The sequence below is a fragment of the Anser cygnoides genome, chromosome 1 (genome assembly GCF_040182565.1).
Source record: "Anser cygnoides isolate HZ-2024a breed goose chromosome 1, Taihu_goose_T2T_genome, whole genome shotgun sequence".
NCBI classification, from domain to species: domain Eukaryota; kingdom Metazoa; phylum Chordata; class Aves; order Anseriformes; family Anatidae; genus Anser; species Anser cygnoides.
In genome coordinates, this window is record NC_089873.1 from 81,433,705 (window position 1) to 81,457,662 (window position 23,958).

At 36.6% G+C, this 23,958-nt stretch overlaps 1 protein-coding gene across 11 annotated transcripts in view; it reads right to left on the reverse strand.

Moving 5' to 3' along the window:
- Nucleotides 1–23,958, reverse strand: part of LOC106040396 (multidrug resistance-associated protein 1) — a 49,062-nt gene that overhangs the window by 7,004 nt on the left and 18,100 nt on the right. For all 11 annotated transcript variants that reach the window (XM_048052931.2, XM_048052934.2, XM_048052935.2 and 8 more), the window contains 20 exons: nt 23,548–23,725; nt 21,550–21,804; nt 19,965–20,030; nt 19,201–19,338; nt 17,659–17,805; nt 16,827–16,911; nt 16,647–16,713; nt 15,235–15,361; nt 13,603–13,779; nt 13,044–13,211; nt 11,788–11,974; nt 8,949–9,018; nt 7,907–7,964; nt 6,593–6,812; nt 5,964–6,118; nt 4,690–4,845; nt 3,502–3,701; nt 2,539–2,665; nt 1,038–1,139; nt 3–146 (listed from right to left, as the gene is read on the reverse strand). In XM_048052931.2, the coding sequence (XP_047908888.1) occupies nt 3–146; nt 1,038–1,139; nt 2,539–2,665; nt 3,502–3,701; nt 4,690–4,845; nt 5,964–6,118; nt 6,593–6,812; nt 7,907–7,964; nt 8,949–9,018; nt 11,788–11,974; nt 13,044–13,211; nt 13,603–13,779; nt 15,235–15,361; nt 16,647–16,713; nt 16,827–16,911; nt 17,659–17,805; nt 19,201–19,338; nt 19,965–20,030; nt 21,550–21,804; nt 23,548–23,725 (2,827 nt within the window). The remainder of the gene's footprint in view (nt 1–2; nt 147–1,037; nt 1,140–2,538; nt 2,666–3,501; nt 3,702–4,689; nt 4,846–5,963; nt 6,119–6,592; nt 6,813–7,906; nt 7,965–8,948; nt 9,019–11,787; nt 11,975–13,043; nt 13,212–13,602; nt 13,780–15,234; nt 15,362–16,646; nt 16,714–16,826; nt 16,912–17,658; nt 17,806–19,200; nt 19,339–19,964; nt 20,031–21,549; nt 21,805–23,547; nt 23,726–23,958) is intronic.

Sequence of the window (23,958 nt, forward strand, 5' to 3'; positions counted from 1 at the left end):
ACCTTCTCTTTACTCCGTGTCTGAAAGGAGATGTCATTCAGGGCTAAACCAAGATCCTTCCTGTACTGAGCTTTGTAGTTAACAAACTGTATTATTCCTCTATCAGGCCACCCTACTGGTGGCCTTTTTGATGTTATCCATGGTTCCTGGAATTAAAACCATTATAATTTCAGTTTATGACAGTAAATGTGTCACAAGTCAGTGAAAACAGTAGGAAAATTATATACATCTCTAGAAATCCCAGTAGGTTTGTGATAATTCCAATGTGATATAAGGGAAGAAAAAATTTCTTTAACAGATGCTGGGCAGCAACAACATTCCAACTTGGTTTTTTTGAATCATACGCACTCATTTTAAAGTTTAACTGCATAGTTGCTAATAGTCTATTATCTGTTCCATCATTTGACGGGCATGGACCTGAATTTAATCTGATGCCTAATTTCCCAGATATTTCAAATACATATTTAATGAGAAACATTTTCTTTTATGGAGTAAGAGAGAACAGAGATATGAACAAAAGTAAAGAAGCAGAAACATAGGGAAGGGTAAAAGAAAATGAAGACCTAGAAGACAGACTTGTTTCCAAGAAGACCAAGGCTCTTATTTCTCCAATATGGGCGCCACTTTCAGAAAAGTACAATAACCAAGGCCAAGTGCTTTGAAAAACAAATGCCTCTCCAGTAATGAGGTGAATAATAGTTAAGAGATCTGGAAGGCCTCTCTTCCTTGTCTGTTCCTCTTAAAATGCTCCTTGTGGTTGCACATAGCATAAAACGTTGACCTGAGATGCAGCTCCATTAGTTTTACTATAAAATCTACTACTAAGAAGGATGCCAAGCGATTTACTGGTCAAAATAAAAACAATAAAGCTGCTATGACTACATATGTAATGAAGAATATGCATATTAATGTAAAAAATGACAAAGTATGTAATAACAAATTATAACCTGATATTACCATTCACCAATATTAAATTCAATCTAAGTTTTTTTCTATGCACACAAATATTTATTTACCATTCCAATGAGAGTGCTCACCTCTTTATCCATGTTTGCATATTCACAAATCCTTTCAATTGAAACTGCATTGGTCTCGATTTCACATGCTTTACGCACCCAAAAATTGAGACTCTGAATTATCTGGGGAACAAAGTTGCATTGTAGAATGTAAAAATTTAATTATACTATAATACAGCCTAGAGATTTCAAAATTTAATCCCAATTGAATAATTTCCTAGGCTGGATGCTTAATCACAGAAGCCAAAAAGTATACAGAAAATAGTGGCATGCCAAAGGAATTATCACCTTGAAAAGCACTGATCTGAATGTATATATATACACCCAATGGCTACTATAATTTTCACTAACATAACAGCTCCAGAGATCTGAAACTACTTCAAGATCAACAGCAAGTGCACAGTAACTGCATAATATGTTGAAAGGAAGAATATGTATGTTTCATATTGTGGGTACATTATTGCACAGTTTCCTAGATAAAGTAAGCCAGTAACATGGAGTGAAGAATCTATAGTGGAGATACAGATCTGGTCTATTGTGCACGCCAAATTTGTTGTCTTCAAACATGGGGAATGCTTCTGCAGACCTAATTGGTACCAATTCTATATAATGGAGTAGGTAACAATTCTGTCACCAGATACTCCCAATTCTATAGGAAAAAAAGTGAGCCAAAAGATGCATTTATTTATTTATTTTACATTAAACTGTTTTGAGATGCCTTACGTAACTAAATAGAGAATGGTGTCAATTTGACATCAGATGAAAGCGAAACACTATGCAGTACCTGTCATTGAATAATCTCCTTTATATCATCATATACTCAGTGATGACAGAGAGAGAACAACGGACAAGGGAACTCTTGTGAATTTGGCATTATGTGGATGATGGGTAATTTATTCTGTCTCCTTCTCTCTCTCATTTAGTATCTGTCAGCTGTGTTTCTGAAGCACAACAGTGAGAATCTGGACTCCAATAGGGTTCCAAGCATCACAAGATTAAAGATGCTTAGTTTGAATATATATGTCTTAAGGCTTATTTTAACTAGCAACTTATCAGTTTACCTTACTACAGGTCAAATTCCTAATGTAGCTCTCACATATTATTTTCACAAGCACAGTGCAAAAAGTAAATGATTTTAACAAACTTTTAAGTAAGCATTCCCACACAATATTCAGCAAGTGAGCAAGAACAAGAAATCAAATACGAAATATATTTGAAAATCACTAGGCTTCTTATTCTTGGTGGTTTAATTTAACACTTAAAAGTAAGCCATATATAATTTGATTTTTAAATATTCTTTAATAATTATTATTTAATCTAAATTCAGAAATGGAAAAATAATTAATATGAAGCTTCCCAGAATTAATGGGACTTAAAGGAAAGCTCTGTTCTACTCATGGTTTTAGTTTTGCTGTTGCCACTGTATACATATATATTCATCTACTCAACTTCACTGTGTTATTCCCTTTTCATATGCAATGTGACAGCAGCAAAAAAAGTAAAAAAGAGAAAAATTACTTACATTCAGAGCATATGATATTGATAAACCCACTGTAGAAGAACTCACTGTATTTCCAGCCAGTACTACAAACAGTGCAGCAAAGAACACCATTAGATTGCCTAGAAATTCAAGCCTGACAGACAGCCACCTGCGGTAATCAAAGCAAAGGAAAAAAGTGAGTTACCTATGCATTTTTTTAGCAGTGTAGTGAATATATTGCTAATATAGTGGCTCTTTGAGATCAATCTCTCAACCTGCTTTGGAGAACAGGTAAGTACCACCATTCCCATTTTACAGATGGACAGGGAAGGGAATATGATGTCTACAATTTGTAAAACAGCTAAGAAAAATGGCAGTCTCTCCACTAATGGCTAGTGCTCTCTTCACTACTCATATGACTTTCCTACTCTTCCTATCTGGAAAAGATTCTGGTATATGAGTGAAAACCAGAACTGAAAAGCTTCTCCTTACTAATCTCTACCTAGAACTGAATCACAAATGAGGGAGGCGAACTGCATGTATTTCCCTAAAAACAAGGATTCCACTCCCAGTATCAACTTATGCTCTAGGTATAGACCAGCTTTCTACCATGTGAACTACTGAAAAACAAATTAGATTTGTTCATATGCTTGCAAGAAGCTTGTAGGCTTGTTGTACATAGCAACAGTTATAGTTGCAATGTAGTTAGTACACAGTCCATGCCCATGACCTATCAGTAAACTTTTTGTTGTGGTGGTGGTTTCGGAAACACTCGTCCTAGACAATACATACACAGTTTTTTATAAACCTGCTAGCTTCTGGGACATAAAGAAGAAATCATCCCAGTGCTTACACAAAATCTCTGCGTTCATTACAAAGAGTGCTGGATAAATTGCTCTTTCCTTTGGTTTTTCAAGTGAGTTTACTCTGACTAAAGGTACCACATAGCCTTGGAATTCTACATGCAAAGGTCTCAGTCAGAGATGCATACCTGCTGTAAAGTACCTGTTTGAGATGACATTGTTGTAGAAGTAAACTAAATTCTCATACACAACGTCATAGTTTTTTCTAATGAATCTCTCCTGGTGGCCAAATGCTCTAATTGTTGATCTTCCTAGGACAGTCTCACTGAAGTGGGAGATCACTGGAGAATGTGACGCTCCTGCTAGACGTCGAATTTGTCGTGAACTTGCTATGTAGTATCGCTAATAAAACAGTACAAAAAAAGTTTTACGTTGCTACAGTTTCTTTTACATAATTTTGCTTTATCTTACAATATTTGAAATATTTGCCATATTTATTTCCAGTTCTTTTAGATCTGTTAAATAATTCCTGTAAATTTTGAATATGAAGTTGAAAATCTCTACATAGAAAAAGAATCTGTGTCTTCGGACACACCAACATTATAATGCCAACATAACTGCAATATATATTCCTGGGTAGACTGAAGTAAGAGAACATAATTTCCAAATTCTATAGAAAATGTGCTATACTACAAGAGGTATGTAGCAACCAACTAAAATTTCTATAGAAACTTTTAAATCAGATTGCCCTCTTTCTTACTCAAATTAAAATTGTCCTTTATTTCTTTAACATAATAATGTCTGTATGTAAATTCCTCAGCAGAGGCTGAATCCAGGCACTCTTTTCCTTCATCTATATTGTTATTTTTAAAATCTTTAAGGTCTTAATTACGTACTGTACTTTGAACATCAAGAAGCAGGAATGTAAACATTAGTCTTTCTGAGACTTTATCTTTTGGCTTCTTAGTAGCATAAGTGACACTTCTGCCAAAAAATATCACACGTAGTTTAGGCATCATTCTATTTTTACGTATACTGCTCAGAGTTATTCTTCAGCTTTCAGCTTTCTCTGTAACATATGCCCATTTTTTCAGGTAGTATCATCAATTTCTTAATGGGAGCTACATCAATACTGTGTCTTGCTAAGAAAGGAAAAATATAAGAAAAATATAAATTGTTAAAAGTTCACAAGTATTACAGGATATGTTCAAGAAGTGTACTAATTTCCTTCTAAGAAGCATGAAGATTTTTTTTTTTTCTGAAAGCAAGTTCAGATGTATTCTATAGATTTTTTTCCACTGCAAGTAATAATTTAGGTCAGTACCCTTGATTGTTTTGAACATTTTATGCACATACATCTAGAAATCCTTATAAAATTTAATGAACTTACTTGGATAGTAAAATACAAGTATCCCAGGGGAATAACTGCCACTATGAATAGTGGTGAGGCGAATGTGATAACTAGAATGGTTCCAATAACATCCAGTGTACAATTCAGCCAAGTTCGTAAGTAGTAATGGAAACGTATGTCTACTATAAATAAGTCCTGTAACAACGCATAGAAGAATCAAGATTTTCTGAGTAAATTACACTGCAGACTTCAAGAAACTATCCTTTAAAATCAGAATCAAACCAAAATATTCAAAATAAAAGTTGGTAGGATTGCCCCCCAACTGATTACATCCTAATGAAATTTATTCATATATCATTATTTTTTGTCTAAAAGCGAAGTAGATAGAGTACTCATGGCATGTCAGAGACCAGACATGGGGTGCATGAAGTCAAGAAGTGACTGCTCTTGCTATTTTGCTACTTGCTACTATTTAGCTTATGTAAATCATTTCGGACTGGAAATCAGGCCATGAGTTCAAATCCTAACTCTTCTATGTACTCCTGTTAATAATTCTGATGTGTACTGAAATATTATTAATCTCTTACTGTATACAGTAAAGCTTTTTCAAATCCAGTTTATAATAAAATGCTACAAAAGACTAGGGGCTTAACTGAAATCTACATCAACTGATATTTTAGTGTATTACGCAACAAGCCTTAGTCTCATCTAAAAAATACAGCCTTTGACAGTTACTGACTGCACTTGAAGTAATCTGTAATGCGTTGCAACAACCTAGTTATGACAAGACTCGGAAGTATTAAAGTCACAGTAAATAACATCTGTTGGTGTATCAGAGGTTCCAACTCAAGTCAAAGCTCTACAAAAACAGAAAACACATTTACTGTAAGTCTATATACCCCAGAGAATGTCAATTTGATGTATTAATTGTTTTTGGCAATATCATTTGATTCTGATTTGCAATAAAATATCAAACAGCTTGTATTAAAAAAACAACAACAACAACAAAAACAGATCAGGTTTAGGTCTGGAAAACTTGTTACTCTGCCAGAGTAGTATTTGATGAATGGCCTCCTAATGATTGTAGATAGGGTCCACGCAACTTTTGCTAACAATAAGTTTTGATAATTTTGTAAGAAAATAACCAGAGACAGTTCTGCCATTCTTACGCACTGAAGCAGCTTTCAACTGCTAGATAATGCATTCATTTATTTTGATATCTTTCATTTTTCAACAATACTAAGTAGGATTAAATCTGTAGTCACTCAAGCTTCATTTTCTTAAAACAGAAAATACATCAGTTTTCCCTTTACCTTTGTGAATCTATTGATGATCTGACCTACAGGATTAGTTTCAAAATGCTGAAGAGGAAGGTGCAATACGCTGTCTAACAGCTGGTGATGTAACTTCCGAGAAGCACAAAGAGAGCCCCTGGTGAGCACATAGGCTCCACAGCAAACAAGAAGACCTTGGGAATGGATAAATTAAAAGACAGTATGAATGGTATGAGAGGGAGAGGAGATGGAGATTATTTCCGTCCCTGTTTTCTACCATGGTGACCAATTTATACTTCATATCCTAATTTTCATAATTTGATGTATTTGCATTTTGTTGATACTTCTTACAAAGTGGTAAAATGTATGTCCTTCCTGCAATTAAGTTTCAAGCAAGCATGCCTCTATCCCTGAGATGCTAACATAACTTCATTAGGTCACACATGGATGCTACTGAACTCACAGAAGTATCATAAATTAAATAGCATTTTCTTTTACATTGCTGTAAAAAATTACATTCTTCTACTATTCTTCTCCCTTGTTAAACAATTAGACTGTTGCACATAATTCTGTTTATGGAACAGCCAGATTATTTCTTTAGTAATAAACATTTAGATAGATCAATGTCAGCAAACGGTGGGCAAACAGTCATAAATGTTCGTGCTTACCTTGTAAGAATCCCAAAAGCGCATAAATACCAAGTTTGTAGTTTTGTGACTGTTTCCATTCTGTGAAATCACTAGCTTTTGCTGTCTCTGCAGTCCAAGTGCTAAGCCACAGATTTTGTCCAATGGCTAGTGCATTTTGTCCTAAATAAGCAGCTATGGTCAGCCATATCCATTGCCAGTTGAAGGCCTGGAGATATTTTAAAACAACTGACAGCTTCATCTAAATAATAAAAAAGAATTAATGGTAAGAAGAATACAAGGAGTTACTCAAAATCAATACCACTGTTGAAGTCAAATACACATTATACAATGGGAACTGAATATATTAGATTTAGATTAAGTCTACAGAATTTCTTAATTCAATCTGATAACTAAGGTATATAAAATCATACTGTAAAAAGGTTTTGTCTGATTTTGCATTCTGATTTTTAATCATACGTATCCTAGGCAACCTTGCTTGTGACACTTGCCAGTGTCACAAGAAAATCTTTGATATGCAGATCACTAACAAACAAACAAACAAACTAAAAATAACCACCACCACCACCAACAAAAAAAACAGGAAATAAACAAACAAAAAAAAACTGAGTATGCAATACCTGGGCAGCTTGTTTAAAGCAAATATTACTCCATTGTTGGAGTTAGAAACTTTAGAATTGACACCATGGGCTATTCGAGACAAGGGAATTTTGTCCATTTGTTTATTTCCCCAGGTGCTTATCTCTACCGCTTCCTGGAAACTCAGTCTTCCTCCACATTCCCATTCTTATTTTAATTCCCATGTTGCTTCCCTGGAACTTCTGACCTTCCCCACATTCTATCTCACTTGTTCTTTTCCTTCTCCCTAGCGACTGGAAAAAAAAAATAATGGGGAATGCAGAAAGTGCATTTCTAACATAAAACAATACTGCAGCAGTATTACCATGCAAAATTTCTAATCTCTGCTCCAGCACACAGATATCTAAACTTCCTAAAGATGAGACAGACAGATTATTTTCCTAATGGGGATAAAAGCTTTTTTAGGATTCTTCTTTCTGAAATACATAAAACAGACTGAACCAAGATGTGAAATGAAAATGTAGCCTGTAGCAGATAATAAAATCTCAAGCTAAACACTTAAAATCTGGTAAAAAATATAAAATTCATTTTAAAACCAGTAATTAGAGGTCAGGCAACCTTAACAAGAAACAGAGAAATGGAACTGAAAAATAAAATATATTTTTATGTGTAAAAAAAAAAAAACACAAAAAACTACCATCCACTCAACAACAACAACAACAACATGCTGAAGTCTTTTCTAGTATTGACACTTACACCACCAGTGGCAACTTTTTCTTTATTGCTTGTGAGTATTTTCCACTGATCAAAAGAACTGCAAACAAGAAACACACCGTCAAATCTTGTGAATCATACAAAGAGTACATCCATTTATGTCTAAGCAGAAATATATACTACGAAATCTTGTAATTCTTTTCTTATGGAGATATGGAACTGCCCTCTGATGTTCTATTTTTCTGTTAGAATAACTTTATGGTCAGAAGACAGTACTAGGTATGGCCTTTTAATTTCTTGTATTATTACAGGTAGATAAAATTCAGCTTGCCCTGACTGACTCTGCAGCTAGAAATGTCAGATTGTCCTTTTCTGAGGCATGCAACTACGGTACAACTTGGGTCTCAGTCCTTGTCTGGGCCAAGGAATAGGTCTTGCTATTTGCCTTATCCATTTCTACTACTTCTGGACCAAGGTGGTTAGGCTTAAGTGACCTGCATTGTCTGAATTTGCTAGGTAGAGCCTGTTCTACTGCAGCGAACTTAGAACTATCCTCTGCCACTGGAGATGTGCCACTATAGTGCATTACAAATTACAAAATTGCATTACAAAGGAGTTTGTCCCCTTACTTGAGAGATCAGAAGTTTTCTTAAAGGTGGGAAAAAAAATAATGCTACAGGGGAAAAACAAAGAATATAAGTGGCTTGTTAATACATCAGGAAGTCAAGCTGCTGCCAGGGAACTGTGGGTGCAACGACATCAGAAATTTCTGAAACTCCCCTTCACTCCCACTTAATACGCTTTGGTTCACAGAGAGAAGCAGCCCCCGAACCAGATCCCTCGAACTCATGTACATTAGTATATGTAATAATAACATAATCTAGTACATTAACTATACTTCTTTTGTATACAACTAAACCAGAAGATGAGCTCCAGATACATACTATGCAGCCAACTGCTAAAAGGCATTCAGTCTTAACCCATGTTTACACAGCGGAGTACCACCAAAGCCTTCAGTATAAGCACTTAGGGTTGCTCTGGCATTGCATCAAATAGGCAATGGCTACTGCTTTTTTACACTTACTGTTTGAGTTTCTGCAATTCTCTTTGTTTCAGACTTCTCTCTAGTTGGCACTCTTCTTTTGAAGAAATCACTATAACAGCAAAAAAAAAAACCAGAAAAAATATTTTCAGTCATTATACCATGAGTGGATGGGCACAGTGAAAGAACTTAGAAATAAAAAGTGGACAAAATGATGAACAGGCGCATTTTAAGTTATGAATTGTCTAAGTCACTTTAGTCTTGATACAGCTACTACACTAAACAGAGACATTTATGACCAAATACTAGAACAGCAACAAAAAGTAAATCTTCCTCCCAATGTGGAAGAAGTTGGAAAGCATATTAAAATATATATATATATTTTGCAATATTATGTATTGAGTGTATGTGGCAAGGTTTTGGTAACTGTGGGGCTGAAGAGGTGGTCTCTGTGAGCAGAGCCCAGCAGCTGCCCCACGTCAGACCAGGGCCAGCTACAGCCAGCTCCTAAAGAGACCCACCGCTGGCGAGAGCTGAGCTGGGGAGCGACGCTGGGTGGACCTCTGGGAGAGCAGATTGAAAAAGGGAAAAAACTGCTGAGACAGCAGTTGAAAGAGAAGTGAGAAGCAGCCCTGCAGACCCCAAGGTCAGTGCAGGAGGAGGGCAAGAGGTGCTCCAGGCACGCAGCAGCAGTTCCCCTGTGGCCTGTGGAGAGGCCCCTGGTGGAGCAGGCTGTCCCCCTGCAGCCCATGGGTCCCACATGGAGCAGATCTCCACACTGCAGCCTGTGGAGGAGCCCCCGGTGGAGCAGGTGGATGTGGCCTGGAGGAGGCTGTGGCCCATGGAGAGGAACCCATGCAGGAGCAGGGGGTCTGGGGGGAGCTGCCGCCTGTGGGGGACCTGTGCTGGAGGAGTTTGCTCCTGGGGGATGGACCCCGTGGTAAGGACCCAGGTGGGAGCAGTTCTTCAAGAGCTGCTGCCTGTGGGCAGCCCCCGCTGGATCAGTTTGAGAAGGACGGCATCCCATGGGAGGGACCCCACGTGGAGCAGAGGCAGAGAGTGACCAAGAAGGAGCGGCGGACACAAAGTATCATGGACTGACCACAGCCCCCATTCCCCATTACCCTGCGCTGCTCGGGGGGTAGGAAGTAGAAGAGGGTGGATTGGGGGGAAGGTGGTTTTAGTTTGGTTTTAGTTTCTCACTGCTCTAGTCTGCTAGTGAAAGGCAATAAATTACATTAATCTCCCTTATGCTGAGTCTGTTTTTCCTGTGACTATAATTGTTGAGTGATCTTCCTGTCCTTATCTCAACCCTTGACCCCTTTCCATCATATTTTCTCCCTCTTTTCATTTGAGGAGGCAGAGTGAGAGAGCAGTTGTGGTGGAGTTCAGCTGCGTAGCAGGGTAAAACCACCACACCCTATGGTTTGCTTGACTGTATGAATGGAGGAACTCTGAGTTACCAGTACTTAAGAAATACTGTCTAAACCTTCAGAAAGGAAGTGCTATTCTGTATTTTCTGCTATGGTATTTTCACTGAAGCAGAAGCAACTATACTAGCAGAGAAACTTTGCAGAGTCCCTTTGGAATTCTGTTCTTACTGAAAATACTATTTTATAACTCCCTACCAATATTAATGCTAGCGTTTATCTCAAAATATTCATGCATCTTAGTTGGAAAACTGAACTCTCTGTTCTTTGTGTGTTAACAAAACGAAACAACACTTTTTCAAGAATGTTTTTTTTTTTCTTTTTCATACCTAATGTAATTTAAGTCAACAGACCTTTTAAGACAGAGTTATATGATTTCTACATCCATCTATCCTGCTGCATGTACCCCGTTGTATAATTTTGTATCACAACGCACTGTGTATTGTTTCTCCTCCTTGTAACTTTGGCTCCCCTTCCCTTGAGTCTTTATTCATCCTTCATGAATAATGCATGTTTCCTCACACCATCAGCCCTACAGCTAACCTAAGACTACCCTTTTACAAATTTGCAGTTCTGTTTTTCCCCTCCTCCCCATCAACCCCCAGCAAATACTTGAGAGTGCTTGCTTCAGTGTAGGGCCTGAATTAAGCCCACCTAACTGTGCTGTGCACTACAAACTCAAATTAGAGTTGCTATGCTAAATGGAAAGCAGCACTATAACCATCTGCAGGCATTTAGCTGTTAAGAGTCCTCTTCTGTGTTATGTGGAGAGATGCATTCTCTCAAAATTAAATATTCACAATTCATCTCCTTCTAAAGTACGTGACGAAATCAAGTCAAACAGACTGCATTGAATATGTACCTATTTCTTTTCCACAGCTCAATAAAGAGCACATATGGAACAGCTCAGGTACAGAAGTGAGTTCCAAAACAAGCAGATAGTTTGTAAGTATGCTTTTTCAAGGTACTATGTAATTTTTGTTTAGTTTGCTGGAAGTATCTTTTTAGAGTACAAACAGCTTCATTTATTTTTTATCCTCCAAATGGACAGTCTTCTCCTATGCCTTCTGCCGTGATTACAGCAGTCTAAGGTGAAGGAAATGGGAAGCATCCAATATAAAGGATATACTTGAAGAATTTGAAATGTCCATTAGTTATTTATTGAATAGTAAAACGTTAACAGAATCAAGTAACTTTCCAAGGTAATCCATCGGTATGTAGATTAGAAAACAGCTGCATAAGGCAGCTTGGTAATACATACTTTAGTTGAAAGAGTAAAACATTTGATGTCAGGGCACTAAAGCCTAAATTTTATTTTAGTTTATAGTCAAAACGTAGATGGGAATACTCTATATTTCCCAGAAATTGTAAGGAAGGGACGGAGGAATATTTTAGGAAGCTTGAATGAAAAGGAAAAATGCTAAATAAACATAGTACACAAGTTTTCTCACCTTCCTTTGGGGTTGTCTCTTCACTTCTATTCTCTGCACCAAAGACGTGAATAAGCTCAACAAAATTAGTCTTCTTTGATATGAGTTCCTGGTAGGTCCCCATTTCACTTATTTTGCCCTCTTCCATCACTATTATAAGATCAGCATGAGGCAGGAGCATTAGGTTGTGTGTCACCAATACACGAGTCTGAAATACAGCGTTTTCTATTTCACCATATAAAATCAAAGCATGTATTAAGAGTAGGCATTTTATTATGGTAGCTGGAATGATCAGTTGGAAATTTTCTGGGATTTTGCTTATTTGTCTACTTTATTACTATTACTGTTGTTTATTGCCTACTTTATTACATTTCTCCTTAAATTGCCAACTGTAATGTCAAACTGTTTATGCTTACAGCTATTTGATATTACTTGTACTTACCTGTTTCTTAATGTTTGTCTTCTGTTCAGGGGTGGTTTAGATTAGATCATAAAGAGAAGAGGTCGATAATACAGCTGTTACATATTACAGTACAGCAGTTTAACAGTCTTACCATTAAATTTGCCTAGAAGTCTACCATTACTAGAGTTCTTTCTACTGCTAGATACCTATCACCTACAGAGCACTTAAATTAAGAAAAGGAAGAAGGGAGAGAGGGAAGTGAAAGACATTTACTTCATAGTAAGTAAACTATTAATAATAAGTAAGTATTTCACAATAATACATGTGTTTTGCAGTCATCAGCAGGATTAATCTGCACTAACTCATAGCACTGAAGAGAGAATATTTTAACATCCATCTTGCCTTCCCACATTAACAGATGGGAGGACTTATTCCCTCTCATTCCACTTTCCCTTTGGGAATTTCCCTAGTCAACAAGAAGCCCTTCTTTCTTTAACTTATGCTGGCTATAACTTATTTATGGCAGTGAAGCATCAAGAGTGACCACAAAGGGCTCCACCCTGCCTCGTATATGCACATCACAGCATGCCTCACCAACTGCCAGCGAAGTAGAAATGACCAAGTATTATGTGACTTTTTCAGACCTCAAGGTCAGGCCAACTCTCAATCTTGTCTTCTGCCTACGCTACGGCCACCTGATAGACTTCAAACTGGTAGATTCAGCTGTGCTTTTTATTTAGCCTCTTTATTCAGAATATTTTTCATCAACATATTAGGTAAGAGATGAACTTTTGCAGAATGACTGAGACATTGTGTCTGTTGCATTGTACAAAGCAGTTAATCCCCAAATTGAAAAGCAGCCTCCCTACTTTACCTTATTTTTTAAGAGGCCTGAAGGCCCAATTAACTTCTCAAAAAGATGTTTCCCAACATGCACATCTACAGCAGAAAGGGGGTCATCCAGAAGATACAAGTCAGCATTGCTATACACAGCTCTAGCAAGACTCACTCTCTGCTTCTGCCCTCCACTTATATTGATGCCCTAAGAAAAGAAAACCAAAATCCACATTTTAATACAAAATACTACAGAAGTCCAGCATATCACAGTCAATTTCATCATCGCATTTTTCAGGTAACCAAAGTAAATTTTATAATATTTATAAAAGTAGAAAAGTTAAAAGTTATATTTTTAAGTAATTAGAGCAAAGTTTGCCCCTTGTTGATTAACTTCTCATTTCAAAATGGGCAAATACAATACACTGTGGAGAATTAATTATTATTTACAGGCATACGGGCAATATTAATATTAATATTTAATTATATATACATGATATGTATCATTATATTTATATTAATATAAATATTAATTATAAATATATAAAAATAATAAAGCAACAACTTATTATATCAATTCTGACACTTCAAATTCTCACCCTTTCTCCAATCTCTGTTTGATCTCCCTTTGGTAACTGTGCCAAATCTGGCAGTAAAGCACAAGACTCTAAAACAAGCTCGTAGTATGACCTGTTTAGATTTGCGCCGAAGAGAATATTCTCCTGTAAACTGTCATTTTGAATCCAAGCTTGCTGAGCAACGTATGCCACTGAACCCTAAATAAAAAGAATTGGAAACATTTTTTACTTGGGCTTTCTGAACACCAAAAATAGCATTTTAATATTCGCTTGCTATTCTAGATTTATCTCAAAATAACAGGACATTACTTCCGTAACATAAGCATTATTAAAGTGTTAAAATTTTGAGTAACAAAAAACAATTGATTTAATATTCCTGTACAACAGCTTGCCGATAATTACTATAAGAGCACATACTTCAAATAAAACTAACAGAGCTGGGACATATATTGAGTGAAGTCCTTCAGTGAAAGATCTCTTTGACAAAAAGTGACATCTTTTAAAGGTAATATTTACATGCAGCAAAATGGCTCTACATTAGGTATGTGTCAACATACAGTCTGACTGTATTTTTACCTAACTTTCTGTGGAATATATAAACCCCTAAAAATTAAGATTACAGGATAGCAATCATCACCGGTAATGCTCCTAGATCTTTTCTTACATAAGCTGTATGTCCTGTAAAAATCTATTAATTTTACAACAAATTTACAGTCTACATACGTTTTCTAGGTATGTCTTCATTATTAAATTTTACACAGCGGCTCTTTTTCCCATTTAGTTACTACTCTCAGATTCAGAACACTTCAGCCTCATTTTCTGTCCTCTTCAGTGAGAGGATACTGCACTAGATTTCCACAGGAGTGAAGGTTCTTGTTCTACACCAATTTTCAAGGCTGATAAATGTTTTAGTGTTACCACATCTACTTGCAAACAGATTAGCTGATACCATGGCTATACATTGACATTTTTTGGCTCAAGCAATATAAATTGAAAAATATTACTGTATTCTGAAATCAGAATTTAACTTCCTGCATATCTGTAATGCATAAAAACCTTCCCTAAGCTCTTTTTTTTTTTTTTTTTTGTGATGGGGACTTTCACTGTCCTGTGTAACTACAAGGTAAGTTAAACTACGGGATTTTCTATCACTGGGAAAGCCAGCACCTTACTTCTATTTCTGCCTAAAGCTACATTTTCCCCTCTGTATCTACATCCTGCATCTTCTCTACCAATAAGCCACTGCAAGAGATATGACTGTATTCTGCAGAGTTTATCACAACTCTAAATAGATAGTGTCCATACAGCTGTTCACAGCCAGCAAACATTCGACGTTTAGGTTCAACATATGACTTAAACATTTCTGAGTTTTGCACTGAATTACATGTATTCTTAAATATGAGAATGGCTTTGCAATCATTTTGGTTGAAACCAAATAAAAATAGTTATACAGTTTACAAAATGCCATCATGTTATTTGTCTTTGAAGATTAAAGATTCAAGAAGTTAAGTGCTGAAACTTCACTTATCAGCATTATTACAATCATAAATAGATGAAAAGATAAAATGGCACTTCCAAAAGCAATTTTGCTTAATTTATTTACTGGTGAGAGGGTCGGGGTGGGGGCATGGAGGGACAGATAGACAATCTTACTCTTCTCTGAACTGTTCCTTCAAGTTTCTCCATTTCTCCAAGAATAGCAGAAAGAAAAGATGACTTTCCAGATCCAACGTGTCCCACAACAGCAACTAAAGAGCCTTCAGGAATGCTGACACTCAAGCTGGAAATATTGACACAGAAATTAGTTACCCTCTTTGTAAATACTGCATTATGTATGGGTTGTGGTCACTGTAAGAAAGAAATACTCTATTTTACCTTCAGGACAATGAGAAATTAGTATTTCAGTTTGCATGCCTTTTGACTATATACCCTTCAGAAACATGCATTAATGACTTTAAGAATAAATTTGCTGGTCTGCAGATTAAGGGGTTGTGTTTTCATCTGGTCACAATGCAATCAAATGGGAGAACGTCTAACCAGCACATGCGCTTACTCGTCTCAGGCCTGTAGTTTGCTTTTTACCTTGCTCTGACAATCAACAGCTAGACTTCTCATGTAGAACCTACTGTACGCAACGTGAAAAATATCTGAGTAAAAATGTGTGCTCTTCATCCTCCACAAATTTTGCTGTCAAAACATGTAGAATCTGATCTCATAAACTTCTGCATACATGGAGAGCCACTTGCTCTACCTGTACTCCAGCTATCTGGATCTAAGCATGTTCTAAACTGAAGGCCCTATGGTAAAATAAGTGTAGCCCCTTCAGATTAGAGTTTGAAGCACAAATAAAGTTGAGAAAGACTGTACACAGAGACTATACCAGGCTTTAATGAAGTCTATCGAAGCTAGTTTATGCCTGGATATTATACTGCAGGCTATGGTGGCTGAGATGTGGACACCCAATGCCATGTCATGGCAAATGATCCCCTCTATCCCTGAGATGAACAGAGTAGACAGCATGGTGAGAGGGTTAGATTGGGTGGCTGGTAACCGCTTCAGCTGCCCTAGTAAAATTGAACAGAGCTTATCAAGTAGGTTCTTCATTCTACTCCAGAGCATGGTTACTCCATTTCCTTACTAACCCTGCAATGATCTCACTGTGTAGCAGTTTAAAAATATCTGAATTTATACCTAAAAAATACCTCGTTAAGAAATGACATACAAAAAAATGAGCATTTTCAGGCAAGAGAGACCATTGTAAGAAAAGCAAACTTTGTTTGTTTGTTCTTTCCAAAGAAAGTTAAACCTTCCTTGTGCAAACTGAAGGGTGAAGTGATAGGAGTGCTGTGTTGGAGAACCATATGCTATGTGGTTCCTCTTAGAGCATGAGGGAGGCCAGGTCAGATTTGACTTTCCAGAACACAGTGATCACATGGGATACTCTACAAATAACAGTGTATGTTCTCTCTGGTGTCTCCATCATGAACTAGTCCTAATCCTGAAAATCTTTATAGATGTCACACTCTGCTAAAAGAGCTTATAAAAATAATGAATAAATATCTTACTTTTTTAAGATTGGCAGGCCATTTTTCTCCCAGCGGAAAGAAGCACCAATAAACCCAACAGCATGATCTGTTGTAGTAAAGAAAAAAGAGCACAGTTGCTAATCTATCCCCTCAGTTGAGGTTCTTAATGATCACCCATTTAAACTAATGACCAATTAAAAATGAGTAACTGCAGCTTACTTCCACTGTAGCTTGTATTAACATCCTCAGGGTTAAGATCCTCAGCACACAGAAAATCCTCTAAACGTCTCAGAGAAACCTTGGTCTGCAAGATGAACATACAGCATACCTGTGCTACCTAAATTCTTAAATAATACTTAAAACAACAACAACAACGAAACCCTCTAGACAGTATGAAAAGACATACTCCTTGTCTTAATTAAAGGTAGACAAAAATTGGTGTTCAGGGTAAATAAAGCCATAAGCAAGTGTTCACCTCCCTCTCCCCCAGGATCTACACTGCTAGGTAACTATAACATTCTTTTTTCTTTTTTCTTTAATTCTTTTCTCTTTTTTCTCTAATTCTTTCAGCAGTGACTAGTGAAATACAGAAATGCAGAGGCCATGCTGGGGCTCCCCTACTTGGTACCAAGGGCTCCAACATATAACAATGTTTGAGTTATTTAAAAAGGTGCGGCCCAAACTGGTCCCACTTTTCTCTTCACTGGAACTGTGAAGCTGAGAAATTGAGAGTAAAAGCAGAAGATGATTTTAGCTCACTCAAGGAAGAAAAGCCAGAAACGGAAAGCTCAGCTGCAATCAAGTATTCCACCCCATTATCATTCCAGTCAAAAAACTGTGAGGCATTCCAGTTAAAAAACTGTGAGGCATCCTTTAAAAAGCCTTCGTGCTTCCCCTTCTGTAAAAATACTGTGCAGCTTCATCTTAGCAAAGTGTAACTTCAAATAACTTAATGACTTAATCATTCCTAGATATAGATGAAACACCACAGAAGAACAAGAAGACAGAACAAACATCAGCCTTTTACTGTCCTTAGTCAAAATATGCTTACCTGGACCACAGCAGAGATCACAGATGGTAAATCAAACAAAGGCAGTCGCAAAATGTTAAATAAAGTAATAGATGTAAAAACTTTAGTTGCTGTTAAAACATTGTCTTTATCCAGATAAAAGAAGACTCCAAATGTAGCCAATGAGACCTTTTAAAATCAAAAAATGAAAAGAAGTAAAATCACATTATAAATAAAATCTATTATTTTTTTTTTTTGCATTTCAAAGACGTGGAATTCCATTTCTGTTCACATATAAACAGGGACTTCTCTGCATTTGCTGCACTTGGGAATTATTTCATGGCTGCAATGTTGAGTGCAGAAATACTTGGCTACTGTGGCTGACCCAACTGGACGTGCATGAAACTATGAAATAACTTTCCTATCTCAGGAATTGATTTCTTCATTTTGAAAACACTTAGACATGACATTTCGTGCTGACATTTCAGCAAATTCACATTTTTTTCTTTTTGCTGTCTCTATGATATTGGTCATAAAGTAAAATTGTTTACTGCAGATATCTTTATTTTTACCACCTGGATTTTTTTTTTCCAAAAATGTAATGTATAGTCATCAGAGAATAAGATGGGCTCCTACACAGCAGATACTCGAGCCTTCAGAATTACCCAGAAAAGCTTAAAGTTAAGAACCTGTCCTATGGGGTCTCATGTGCCATTTCTTGAGTTTGGGAGGAGTTTTGAACTAAAACAGGAGTCCTAAACTAGGAGTCATAAGGAAGTCCTAAATAATAAGTTGATTATTTCACTGGACTTAATTTTAACTTTGTGATTTTTTCTCACCCACTGCTTCAAGTATTTCAGTTATCAAGGTTACAAACTGGATGGCCTTAATGCTCTCTCTCACTATTCCTAAGGAATATTCATCCTCACTAATCACATATTGTGAGTTAAGCATCAGAATATTCCAGTCTGTGTAACTACAGTTAAGAGTGGTCATTGATCCCTAATGAAAATTTCAGTTTGATCCATTTACTTTCCAATGAAGTTTAACAGAGATTTAAAGATCCAAAGACATGAACGGCTTCCTGATACAATTCCACCGAAACAAAGCTGGGATGAATTCAGCTTATGGTTGTCTTTTTGTTGTTTTTGTTGTTGTTGTGTTTTTTGTTTGCTTTTTTTTTTCTTTTCCATTTATTTAGAGGTTCAGTATTTGAGAAGGGTTTGCTAAAAATTTCAGATTGAAAATACACTCCCTTAAAACAGAAGGAGTATAAAGAAGATAGTTATTTCTATGCAACAGAAATAGTACAATTAAAACAGTGAAATGAGATTCAGGAGACATAGATTTGATTTTCCACTTTCTAACAGAAGTCTCTAAAAGCTTACTCAATCCATAACCTCTTTGTCTTGTCCCTCTCCAGTCATATAATTAACATTAGAACCTGTGACTTCAGATATATTGCTTTAATAATCTTTCTAAGATACTGTGAGGCAATGTTTGTGAGCAAACATTGTGAGATACTAAAGCAACTGGAAATACAAGAGAAAGTCTTGCATGAATTAATATTTTTATGAAACGAACCATGAAAGGAATACATGTCAATGTTAGCATGGAGTAAGTCGTCAGATAGCCAGATGACTTCAGAACACCCACTTCACGTTCTCTAATGTTCGTGACCTTCCTTTGATATGCAGGTTCCCATGCATGAAGTTTGAGGATCTAGACAAATCAAACAAAAAGAAGTATTTGAATAAAAGAAAAAAAAACAGCGATCATGCTTCACAAAATAAGCTTAAGCTCCAAATGTCATTTTCAAATATACAGCAACACCAAACTATAAAAACTTTAATGTTTTACAAATCAAAGTATGAGCTAAGGTAGCTGAAACTTAGCTTATTCTTATGGAAGACATCCTCTAGTCCCCCTTAATTCTACAAATTTCAACATATTCCTATGCATCATAAATGATGAGTTAGTTTATTTCAGAGTTGTATAAATAACAAATAAAACTAGTCAACTTTTAAAAGTGTTTTCTTTATATACCAAAATTTTAGTCTGCTAAAGGTTTTCAGACATCTACTAGCACATTTTACATTCTAATAAAAATGTAGTAGTCAAATTAATGCATCACAGATAAAGTTTTTCAAATAGCATTAAACCATTAAATATATTTCAAAAAAACTTTAAGTACATTATGTTAAAATGTCCTCTTTTTAAGCTTCTATCAATATTGGCTGAAAGATTACTCACAGAACCCTAGTTTTTTAAATAACTTTTTTTCAGTCCTCACAAGTTAACAAAACCAGACCAAAACAAAAACCACACCTCATTAGTTGTGGCATTACCTTTATTCCATGTAACATTTCACTTAGTAGCTTGACTCGTTGATCTGAATATCTCATTTGACTCTTCTGGTTGAAAGACAGCAACATTTTCATTTTTCAGTGATAAAAAAGAAAATATGCAGTATATTTGGGCAATAATTATCTTTTACACTACTTTTGCCTTGCTGAAAAACACACTAGCACTGCAATTATATCATTTTCAGATATATACGTAAGTCATATAATCCATTACTTAAAATAAGGATTATGAAATACATTATAACATTTTCCCCCTAAAATATATATTAAGGAGGACATTTCAATTCTTTTTTTAATTTTTTTTTATTTTTTTTAATCTCTTCTCTACTACCATTATTTCCTTCATATTGAATAAAAATCATAGAGCCATAGAATGGTTTGGGTTGGAAGAGACCTCAAAGATCACCTAGTTCTATACCCCCCCCCTTCTATTGGCAGGGTCACCTCCCACCAGACCAGGTTGCCCAAAGCCCCATCCACCCTGTCCTTGAACACCACCAGGGATGGGGCATCCACAGCTTCTCTGGGCAGCCTGTTCCAGTACCTCACCACCTTAATCATACATAATTTCTTCCTAATATCAAATCTAACTTACCCTCTTTTAGTTTAAAGCCGTCCTTTCCTTGTCCTATCTCCTATCTCATGTCCTAGGCCTCCCTGTCCTATCACTACACTTCCTTATAAAGACACTCCCTAGCTTTCCTGTAGGTCCCTTAGGTACTGGAATGACCTAACAAGCTTCCAGTTCTCAGGGTGTTCAGGAAAACCCTTCAGTACTTCTTTTCTCTCTCATATCTTAGTAGGAATCTAAGAGCATATGTACCTGCTGCATCTGCAAAAGAGGTGAGGGCTTTTCTTACTGTGATGCCTCTATACTATCACAGCCTTACAAAAAAAATCTATGGATCTGTGAAGAATCTTCACTGCATGATGCACTACCACAGGCAAAATAAGTCAGACAGGTATTTGCCTTTGATAGCAATGCAAACCTTAGGACTGTAGTGTTTGTTCCAGCAGACCTCGTGAAATTGTCAGTTATAGTAATAAGCAATGCAGTGCAAGAGAATCGTAGCATCAGAGAAGCAGGAAAGAAGCAGGAACACATGTAGTACCTCTGTGGGAATTCTCATAAACATAACATATTCTCCTGAGGTTGAGAGAGCTGCTTAGCCTGAATAATAGAAGTGGAAGAGGGCCATAATCCTGAAAAATCCCTTATTTAATAGAATTAACTCGTGTAATATGCAAAAACGTAACTGCTTCTAAACTGAGTCATGTAGTAATTTTTACTAATACAAATGTATTGTTTCAGTACAATGAAAATTTAGGTATGCAATCTAAATAGTAGCTTAGCTATGAAACATACTGCTTTCTTACTAAAGTTATGCTCCCCCACTTTCCCCCCTAGTGGAAAGAAGCTACAACTCGGGTTGTTTATTGTTTTGGTTTTAATTTTGATGTACCAATATAATTCCTATACCTGCATAATTTTAACCCTTCCTCCCCCCTTCATTTCTGCATTATGACAATTAAACCTCTCCTTACCATGCCTATTTAAATGTCTCACCTTCAGACTTTTTACTTTGGCTGCAATAAGTGCGTTTATAGGTATAACCAAAAGAAGCACCGCTACACCTGCTAGAGCAGAGGGGCCGAGTTCTTTCCAAAGAAAGAAAACAGCCATGATAATCTGAAAAGGTGCTGACCACAACAGGTTGATGTTTACAGTTAGCTCCATGAGTTGCTGAACATCTGCTGACATCAGGTTCACAATTTCCCCAGTTGTATAGTTTCGTCGTGAGGAATTTGCTAAAGTTAAGGCCTGCAACCGGAAAACAGAGAGGGTAAAAGTTGCAAAAATCAACAATTTTGATGGGTTTAACGTCCCAGGAAAAGCTAAAAGAAGGGACAATAGTAAAGCAAAGCCGAGCTCAGTGAAACAAACTTGCAACTCCTCACAGTAAATAAAGATGACACCATAGCACAAAGAGAGCTCAGAAAGGCTCAGCTTTGGGCTAGCTTACTTCCCAGTGCAGGAAGCAAGAACGGCAGGCTTCACAGCAAGCACACGTATAATACGAGTGTGGCAGGCTGGCACCACATGTCCAAGTGTCTGGGGACTGATAGTTACCCAGAGAGGTCACACACATGCATGCTCTCTCACAGTGACTCACATTTTTCCACTGTAGCACCTAGAATTCCTGCACAGAACTAGACAGTGCTGCAGCAACTCACTCCACCATCCATTCCACGTGCAAAGCACAACCTGATCTGATATTCACTGACTCTATTCAGACAGAGGACCAAGCTATCTCTGTGACCTGTAGCTGTGGAAACTTGCCAGATGACATACCCACTCTAGTTGCAGCCTCACACTATATTCCCCTGTTCATGACTTGATGTATTGACACGCCTTCATACATGACATGAGAGAAAGAATTCCTCTGTTTCTCTGAGTTGCAGCCGACAAGTGAAATACTGTGTAGTGGTTCAGAAAATACCTGAAAAGGCTATGCCGAAAGGTTTATTTGAATATCTTAAGGAAAAAAAGATTGTATTTTAAATTGGCAACAGAGACTAATTTACTTCAGATTGAGATTACGTCTTGTCTTCCTTAACGTTTGTTTCATTGTCAAATACTGCAGTAAAAATACCAATGTGTTGTGTTTGTAACAGAGTGAATTAAAGGCGCAGCACTGAGAAACCAGCTTCATCTCATATGCTATACAGTGACAGTATGGTAAACATTTTAATGTTTTGTAGGTCACACACAGATACTTTCAATATTACGTTACGAGCACCTGCCTCTCTCACAGTTAGTAATAATCTCAACTTTAATAAGAAATATTGCGGGTAATATAAGTTATACATAGATTTACACAGCAGTTAACCTACTGCACATTCAAATCAACTCAAAATCAGTTTCACTTAAATCAAGGAGAAAAATTTCAACCTCCAGAGGAGACAAAGTGGCAAACTTTAGTTTGTTATATTCACTACTACTATGCAGTAAAAGTTGTGATTGCATACATCCTTGCTTTTTCTCTGTAATTCCAGCCTGAAATATTTTCCTATGTCATTTAGTAAATTTGGGGAAATTATCCCATAATCTTAGAATCATTTGGGTTGAAGAGGACCCATGAGAATTATCAAGTCCAACCTGCCCATGGCAGGGACGTCTTTCTCCAGATCCAGTTGCTCAAAGCCCCATCCAACCCAATGTTGAACACTTCCAGTGACGGCTCATACACAAATTCCTTGGACAACCTATTCCAGTGTCTCACCACCCTCACTGTGAAAGATTTCTTCCTTATATCCAAACTAAATCTAATAAAAATAGGAAGAGCTCAGTTTATAACAGGTTGCTTAAAAAAAACTTAACTGTGTGATTGGAGCATTCGAAGACTAACACTGTTGAAATTACAAATTATTACACAGAAACAATCATCAGAATATAAAGGCAATCTGTAAGCCTGTCACCAGTTTATAGTATCTTGGGTTTTTATCATGCTGAGAAGCTTATTTTAAACTTTTGTTTTGAAAGAAAAGCAGAATGCGTTATTACCTTTTTGTATATCAGGCCAACAACGGCAGTCTTGATTTTGACTGCAGTAAGCATATTGTTACGCTGGTATAGCTGATGTAGGAGAGTTTGAGAGAGAGCTACAAAAAAGAAGGCAATAACGTAGCCATATCCACTTCCATATGAACTAGGGTGATTTTCACTTAGAGTTATCATTGATCTGAAAATGAAGCAAAATAAAATTTTAGATTCTGTGCACACAGTCAACATCTGACAATAGAAAGTTCACTAAACTGACATACTGGCAACTTGCTTAATTAAATCCATTTTTCATCCAGGTATGGTCCAATGTCATGAAGACAAACCACGTTAAAAATAGTGTTTTACTATATGTTAGCCTAGAAAAAACTATCAAACACTATTCTAAAAATTAATTGGCTAATGCTGACTTCA